Below are 9,036 nucleotides of genomic sequence, written 5' to 3'. Positions count from 1 at the left end.
GAATCACTAACTGTCTCATTTTAGCCCTTTTTAACAATTTGAGTTAGCAGGTAATCAACATTTAAATATTAACGATATATGAAAATCAAACGGAAGACATAATCTGATAAAATGACTAAAGTTAGTATGACAATGCCAACATACATCTCTACCTGGAATATGGTACCACAATATCACGGACTGTCTATGAATGCTACAAGAAAATGTCTGAATAGAAAATACAATCTATCTCAGAACAACTGAAAACAGAATACACAATAAGATAGAAGAGAACACCGGGCCTGCAGACGCTTGCAGGACTACCTTGGGATCTCTAGCTGGATTGAAGGCAGCTACCCGAAATGCTACTGTCCAAAAGCTGCTCCGGGATCTGCACATAGTGCAGAGTGTAGCATCAGCACAACTGACCCCATGTGCTGGTAAGTGTCTGGCCTAACACCGGCAAAGTAGTGACGAGGCTAGGACCAGACTCTAGATAAACCTGTGCAGTTATAATAATATGTAGCAGAAAATAAAACAGGAATAAACAAATAAAGATGGGAGGGGGTACATGTTGCGGGGGAATATCAATTCCAGCAGTAATTTAAGAGAGATATAAGAGAACAATTTAAGATCTACATCAAAACAATAATAACACTGTTACGGGGCGCAACCCGATCCCTATCATTTATCAATATTGCGGTGTGCAACCCGATCCAATTGTATCATTGTTGCGGTGTACAACCCGATCCATTTATACCACTGTTGCGGCATGCAACCTGATCCATTTATCTCATTGTTGCAGCGTGCAACCCAATCTATTTATAACATTGTTGCGGCACGTAACCCGACCCGCATATATTGTTGCGGCGTGCAACCCGATCCAAACATAACATTGTTGTGGCGCGCAACCCTATCCAAATATAACATTGTTGCGACACGCAACCCGATCCACATTTACAATTAACAACAATCATAACAAGAGTCCCGACAAGGGATCAATAAAGAACTACACTATCCCGGCAATGGAATCGATAGTATAAGTAAATTCGTCGCGACAAGGGAGAAATATCTATAACCAATCTTGTTCCAACATCTAACTACCTCACTAACACCAATACTCAATCATAAATAATTTCCACAAGAACAATCTTAATCCTTGCTCAATATTGAGAATCCTCAATTTAAGCATCCGTAGTATTATTTAAGAACACAATAACTTACAGTTTAAGACTCACGGTCATGCTCGACACCAACGTATAGATACTCGTCACCATGCCTATACGTCGTACTCAACAAGAAGCAAATAGGAAATAGGACACAACTCCTAATCTCTCAAGCTAAGGTTAGACCAAACACTTATCTCGAACATCCACGGCCAACTCAAGCCTCAAACACCGTTTTTCCTCTTGAATTTGGCTCCAAATCAATCGTATCTAGACATAATCGACTTAATAACATCAATAAACGCTAAACAATCCAATTCTAATACCTAATTATAGCTTTCCCATCATTCTTCCCAAAAATCCAAAAATCGACCACATGCCCGCTTGGTCAAAACACGAGGTTCGGCCCAAACCCGATCACCCATTCACACACGAGCCCGAATATATAATTTGTTTTGAAATCCAATCCCAAAACGAGGTCAAATTCCCAAATAATCAAAAAGCCCTAACTCGGCCCAAATCCCTAATTTTCTACCCTTAATCATATGTTTTGGGCCTAGAAATCTAATGGGTGTTGATAAAAATGAAAGAAAACGAGCTTAGGATTACATACCTACGAAGCTATGGTGAAGTTTCTCTTCAAAAATCGCCCAAGAGGTGTGGAGAAGAAGAAAAAGTTTGTGAAAAATGGTGAGATTCCCGTAATACATTCTGTTTTTGAACTTAAAATAACTGGGCGGAGTTTGGTCTATGCGATCGCAAAGAAAGGAATGCGATCACATAGGGTAAGGGAGATTGGTCACAGTGATCACGGTCAAGGCAGTGCGATCGCATATAAGAAAATGGGTTCCCTTCCTAGGCTTGGTTTAACACATTGCGATAGCGGAAGAAACAATGCAATCACATAGTACAATTTGTGATCTCCCAGAATTTACCCTACGCGATCGCGGAAGGACCTATGCGATCGCATAGCACAAAACAGGACCCCTGAAATTTACACTATGCGATCGCGAACCTTCCTATGCGATCGTATAGTACAAAATAACTGGACACCAGCAACAGCAGAAAACCAGATTTTTCTAAGTCTAAATTACCCCGACACCTACCTGAAACTCACCCGAGCCCTCGAGGCTCCAAACCATCTATGCACACAACTTCATAAACATCCTACGGACTTACTCGTGTAATCAAATCACCAAAATAACATCATAAACATCGAATTAAACCTTAAAATCAATGAAATATTTCAAAACTTCTTAAAGCATCAAATTTTGCATTTAAGGTCCGAATCACGTCAAATGAAATCAGTTTCTTCCCAAACTTTACAAATATGTCACAAATACTATATCGAATCTGTATCGGGCTTCGAAACCAAGATACGGGCCTGATACCACAGGCTTCCCATAAAATTTCACTTTCAAAAACCTTTATATTTTTCAGAAAAATAATTTCTTTTGAAATTTTATTTCTCGGACTTGGGACCTCAAAATTCGATTTCGGGCATACGCCCAAGTCCCATATTTTCCCACGGACCCTCCGGGACTCGAAAATCATGGGTCCGGGTCCATTTACCCAAAACGTTGACCAAAGTCAACTTAAATGCATTTTAAGTCAAACTTTTAACATTTTCACAGATTTTTTACATAACAACTTTCCGGCTACGCGCTTGTACTATGCACGCAAATCGAGGTGAAGCTGAAAGAGGTTTTTAAGGCCACGGGATGCAAAATTCATTTTAAAACAAGTGATGACCTCTTGGGTCATCACATTTATAAATCAAAAGCCAAAAAAAAAAGAAATTTTGCATTTTTATATTTCCGTTAAAAGTTTTCTTTAGAATACTAATTCTAAGAATAAATAAAATTTGAGGTTGTTTTCCTTTAGGAAATTAATATCTAGAACTCAAAATAAAAAAATTATTTTTATATTTCCTTTAGTATATTAAGACTAAAATTAAAAAAAAAATCTTTAAAAGTTTTCCTTTAAGACATTAATTCCAAAAATCCAAAAAGATTTTCTTTTGAGGTTCATCTTTAGGAAATTAACGAAAAATAAAAAAAAAACTTTTTATTTTCACCAGAAATTTAGGACATTGTACATAGAAAAAATAACGTACTTTATCTTTGGTTTATCTTCAAAGTTTCTCCCTAGGTGATCAAAAACTAAAATCCAAAAATATTTTTTATATTTTTCATTTCGTGTTTTGAAATCTTTCTTCAGGATATCAAACGAAAATTCAAAATATTTTTCTTTGATTTATTCTTTAGTTTTCCTTCCTAAAAAAAGAAACAAAAAATATTTTTCTCTTCTAGGTTGTTTTCCTAAATAGTTTATCATAGAGTATCTGTTTAAAAAAAAGGAAGAAATATATGCTCGTTTAAGATTGAGTTTAGAATAGATTATGGAATATCAAGTCTAAAAAAAGAGCGAGATTTTCTTCTTTCTCTCATCAGAGTAATTATTAAGATAAAAAAAGAATGTTAGTTTGTTTACTTTATTCCCGATCTTTTCGAACTACGCAAAGATCTGATTCATGTGGCGTCATGATACGTAGACAACCTACGTAGGGTTCGATCGAATCATTTTCTTAAAAAAAATAGGAAAAAAGGATGAAGTTGTGGGATGTGAGAAATGAGAGGAAAGAAAAGAGTGATGATTAAAAAAAAGAAGGAAAATGAGCAAGCCAAGAAGTGCTAGAAAAGAAAAGAAAAGAGAAAATTGAAATGAACAAATTGGGATGATGCCAAGTGAACTTGTGGCCCTCAAAGTCATTTTTGAACCGTTAATTGTTGCTAGGTGCATTGCACACAATGTGATATTTGCAGCTGTTAAATGCCCTAACGCTAATGTGATGACCTCATTTTATTCCTTTTTGTTATCTCCATTGAGCAGAAGAGTGGTTGGTTTGTGGTTCCTAAGGTAACTCATCCATGCAACACAAGGTCAAAGAGCAAGGTAGCCATGATTAGCAAATACATGGAAACAAGAGTTGTTGACCCGTCGAGGGAGTTTGTGGAGTCAGAGTCTAAATTTAAAGGGAAGGTTCAAATGTTGAAACAGCAGATGGCAAAAATATATCAGTCTTGAATCAGGGGGCATCCTCCACCTTCATTCCCCACTAATTCCACTGAAAACCCTGCAACTATCCCACTAGTATCACAAATCCAGATTCCCACTACTGCTAATATCTCCCCACAACATTTTCACACTCCACCCGCCAAAACCACCTCATATCCCGCTCCTTTGGCCACTCATGCTTTTGTAGCTCCTCCACCAGCTAATTTTCCTCAATCCTCTAACGAGGTTGTGCTCAAAGTCCCCGATGCCCAACACTATGCTCCAGAACCAACTTTCAAGGTCTCGGAATCATACTCTCGCGCTCCTCATTTTGAGCCTCTCAGTGAAATTGAAAAGCCTGGTAAGACAGTGGAGCAAGATGAGATATCTAGGAAGGTGAAAATCTTAGATTAGTCTTTAAGAAACATGCAAGGTATATGGAGCCAGATGAGCGTGTCTTACAAAGACTTGTGTTTGTTTCCTGACGTCCAATTGCATGTTGGGTTTAAGATGCCAAAGTTTGATTTGTATGATGAGCACGGAGATCCCGTGGTCCATTTGAGAGGTTACTGCTATAAGATGAGAGGCGCTAGTGGGAAAGACAAATTATTGTTGGCATATTTCAGTCAGGAGTCTGAGTGGGGCAGCTCTAGAGTGGTACACCCGCCAAGACGTTAGCAAGTGGTACACATGGGATGATATGGCTCAGGTCTTTGCCCGACACTTCCAATATAATATAGAAATTGTCCTGGATCACATGTCCCTCACCAAGATGGAAAAGAATCCTAATGAAAGCTTTAGGGAATACGGGCTCAGATGGAGACAGCAAGCTGCCACAGTCAATCTCCCAATGGAAGAAAAAGAGATGGTTGAGTACTTTCTTCAAGCTCAAGAGCCAACTTACTTAGGGAATTTGATCACGGCTATGGGTAGGCCTTTTAATGATGTGGTAAAAATGGGAGAAATAGTAGAAGATGGGCTGAAGTCGAGCAAGATCATGAGCTATTCCGCTTTAAAAGTCACAACACAAGCAATTCAGAATGACACAAGAAGCTTGCTGGGTCAGAAGGAACATGATGATGTTGACATGGTCATTTCAGGATCAGGACATGGTTCAACGGGTCCACCTCACCAATATACTCAACCTCAACCCCAACCCCAAACCTATCCCTGAGCTCCACATAATCCACCTCAGTATTATCCTCCGAACAATGTCCGGTTATCTGTCCAACCACCGGGTCACTCCTTATGGCGAGAGCCAGCACCGCATAATGCACTTATGCCTTCACAACATTTTTGAGAACCCAACAACCCTAGAAAATAGGGGCAGGGAGGGTAATAAATCCAAAAAATAGTTTCACGCCAATCGAGGAGTCCTACACAAGCTGGTTTGAAAAGTTAAAGCATTATGTCCTGATTGAGCCACTCCTTGGCTATACTCCAGACCCATATGCAAAAGGTTTTGATCCTACTGTACGATACATGTACCACTCTAACGTCCAAGGGAATAGCATTGAAGATTGTCGTGCTTTGAAAAGGGCAATAGAAAGAATGATTTAAGAAGGGGTAATTGTGATCAAGGACAGTGACAGGGAGCAGGCGAATCCTTTTGGGAACTTGCTGATTGAAGTTAATGATATTGAAGTTTGTTATGGTCATGGCAATATTGATGTGGAACCTAGTGGCTAAGATGTCGTGCTTGGTAATTGGAAAGACGCTCTATTTCTTGGTTAGCCAGGGAGGAGCTTTGGTGGTTTATTTTATTGTCATTTCTGTTATCGGGGTTATTTTCAGGGTTGTAATCCAGATATTGTCTTGTGACTCAAACCCTTCTATCCTTTTATTTTGCCTAGTTTGTTTAGTCGTAGTAGCTCGTTTAGTGTTATCTGGTTTTGTTCTATGGTTGTAACCCTAGTTTATTTTACTTGTTTTGTTGTTCAAACCCTTTCACCGTCTGTCTAATGCAATTTCTTGTTTTATGTTATTTCTAGTCAATTTGTTTAGCTCTCTTTTCCTTTTAATGTTTTTTCATACTGATTCTAGTGACATGACATGCACGTGTAATTCTCAGCCTGGTCTTAAAAGTTAGTTTAGTCATGAAGCAATGAAATAATTTTGAAGATCATAGGGCCATTTGAGGGAAATAAGTAAAGGTATTTTGAGATCACTTAAAGGCCGAATTTTGTGAAACTGGGACAGATAGAACATAAAGAAGATACTTCGAAAGATGGTACAAGGTTCTAGGCAATGGCATGAAAAGTTGCCTTTGCTTTCCTGGGTTACCGCACTACTGTTTGCACTTCAGTAGGTGTAACTCCTTATTTGTTGGTATATGGTACTAAATCGGTAATACTCATAGAAGTTGAAATTACATCCCCTCGAATTGTTGCTGAAGCTGAAATTGATGATGATGAGTGGGTCAAAACCCGTTTGGAGCAATTAAGTCTAATTGATGAAAAAAATACCGGCGGTAGTGTGTCATGGTCAATTGTATCAGAAGAGAATGGCAAGAGCATACAACAAGAAGGGGTGTCCCCCAAAATTTGAAGTGGGTCAGCAACTATTGAAACGCATCCTGCCGTATCAGGCTGAAGCTAAAGGCAAGTTTGCCCCAAATTGGCAGGGGTCGTGTTGGTAACGAGAGTGTTGTCCAATGGTGCTTTGTATTTAACAGATGTAGAAGGCAAATGTGTGGATATGACTATCAATTCTGATGCAGTCAAAGATATTATGTATGATTTTTTTGGTTTATTTAATATTGTTGTTTGTATTTAGCATGCTTTGAAGATTGGAATGACGAAGTCATTTTATTCTTCCATATAAACACTTTATCATTTGTTACTGCTTTGAGCCTTATTTATTTTTTTTCATATCCCTCTTTTGGAATCAGAAGCAGAGTTTAGAAATATGATACAGAATAAAAAAAGGAGAGAAAAGAGGAAAAAAGAAGAGAAAAAGAGAAAGAAAAAATGGAAAAAGAGTAAAGAAAAGAAAAGAAAAAAAGAGAAAAAAGAGAGAAAAATACAAAAACAAAGCAATTCCTATGTCATGAACTACGTTCGACCTGATTCCTTTTAAGGATACGTAGGCAGCCTCACGGTTCGGTATCATCAAAAAAAATTCAAAAGTCCCCAAGCAAAGAAATTGGGGCAGAATTTGTGGTTGTTATAAGAGATCTAATTCCAAAAGTTGTTATTTTGAGCCCTTTTAAGCTGTCTTTGAGCCTTTATGATACCCTTTCTTTCTAATCCTATCCAAAAGCCAACATTACGGTCCAAAGAAAGACCTTTTGATCAATCTTTGAGTAGTGCCAAGTCAAGCGAGTTAGAGGTATGATTCACATCAGGGGCAACACTCCGTTCTACACAAGGAAAACAAAAATGAGAGAGTTTTATCAGTGAAAACCTTAACAGGCACCATAAGTCGACGGTAAGTTGAGAGAAAGAACAAAATGAGAGGGGTTTGATGGTGAAAACCCTTCGGGCACTACAAGTAGAATAAGGAACGTGAATCAGATGGGATAATCAGAGAATTAAAGCCCAATTTCACGACTCAGTGGTATGACAAAAGTTGAACATTAAACTTGTTTGACAGATTAGGCCACTTAATCAAAAGGTGCATGTCATGGTCATTAGAGTTGTTGTCCACATCTGATAGTTTTCTACTTTGTAATTTCCTTGTTAGGTATCATCTATTTCCATTGTCCCTTACTCTGTTCTGTTTGTCTTGCTTACTTCCTCTTCTTGAGTCTGTTTGGTCAAAACAAGTGAGAAATGACTATAAAGTTGCTACCAGCTTTCCAATTGCACAAAATTGAATATGTTTTGCACATCAACGTGCCATAAGTCAGGAAAGAATAGTAGGTGCACTGAGTTGCCAACAATCAGTGTGTTTTGGGATTCATGTGAAATGCAAATGTTCAGTATATGGCAATTCATGAGCACAATGCAACAGATAAAGAGTACTGGGTTTGAACGGATTAGAGGTGTTTTCTGTGATAAGGGTGACAGAGAAAGTGTTTTGTCAATGAACAAGCAATGTCTTTCAAGTTGAAATAAAAGTTATCATGGAAAGTGAAGGAGAAATCGCCGCAAAGTCAAGGCCACAAAACAACCACCATGTTTAAACTCACAAGTTTTCTTTATCTGAAACATGGGTGAAGGCTATGTTTATATCAAAGCTTGGAAGCTTGAATTTTTCAGGTGTAATGCCCCAGTTCTGCTTATGCAAAGGCAATTGGGAAGATCACACATCATCCTTAGGAGAAACATTTCCTAGTTTGGTTTTTCAAGTAATATTTTGTTGTAGGAGATGCACTTACTAAATCAATGTTTCACCCTTATGAGACGCACTTCCTAGCATGGGTCTTTCAAGTTATGTTTTGTTTTAGGAGACTCACTTCCTACATTGAGTTTTTACCCTAGGAGATGCACTTCTTGGTTTTGAGTCGTTAAAGTTTTACCCGTTAGGAAACACACTTCCTAGTAGGGGTCTTTCAAATTATACTTGTTAGGAGACGCACTTCCTAACTTTGTTCATTTAAATTCATTCCTCAGAGACGCACTTCCTAGTTTGGATCATTGAAGTTTCACCCCTAGGAGACGCACTTCCTAGTCTGGGTCTTTCATGTTATATTTTATTTCAGGAGACGCACTTCCTAAATTGAGATTTCACCCCTAGGAGACGCACTACCTTGTCCGGGTTCTTCAGGATATACTTTTAGGAGATGCACTTCCTAAATTGAGATTTTACCACTAGGAGATCACTTCCTAGTTTGGTTCATTCAATATCATTCTTAGGAGATGCACTTCCTAGTTGGAGTCATTTAAGTTTT

The 9,036-nt window shown here is 38.3% G+C and overlaps 1 protein-coding gene across 1 annotated transcript; it reads left to right on the top strand.

Moving 5' to 3' along the window:
• The first annotated feature begins 4,628 nt into the window (after window positions 1–4,628).
• On the top strand, window positions 4,629–5,376 carry LOC142176233 (uncharacterized). The gene is made up of 2 exons (XM_075243355.1): window positions 4,629–4,767; window positions 4,829–5,376. The coding sequence occupies exons 1-2, from the start codon at window positions 4,629–4,631 to the stop codon at window positions 5,374–5,376; spliced, it is 687 nt and encodes a 228-aa protein (XP_075099456.1).
• Window positions 5,377–9,036: the final 3,660 nt, after the last annotated feature.

This window comes from Nicotiana tabacum, chromosome 22 (assembly GCF_000715075.1).
Source record: "Nicotiana tabacum cultivar K326 chromosome 22, ASM71507v2, whole genome shotgun sequence".
In the NCBI taxonomy this organism is placed as follows: domain Eukaryota; kingdom Viridiplantae; phylum Streptophyta; class Magnoliopsida; order Solanales; family Solanaceae; genus Nicotiana; species Nicotiana tabacum.
The sequence above is the reverse complement of the archived record's forward strand: the minus strand, read 5'-3'. Positions and strand labels throughout refer to the sequence as shown.

What these genes read in the sequence shown, in the direction of transcription:
- LOC142176233 (XM_075243355.1), top strand. Translation starts at nt 4,629, where the DNA reads ATGCAAGGTATATGGAGCCAGATGAGCGTGTCTTACAAAGACTTGTGT. An exon ending in TCCCGTGGTCCATTTGAGAG is followed by an intron (nt 4,768 to 4,828) that starts GTTACTGCTATA and finishes GGCATATTTCAG; the next exon opens with TCAGGAGTCTGAGTGGGGCA.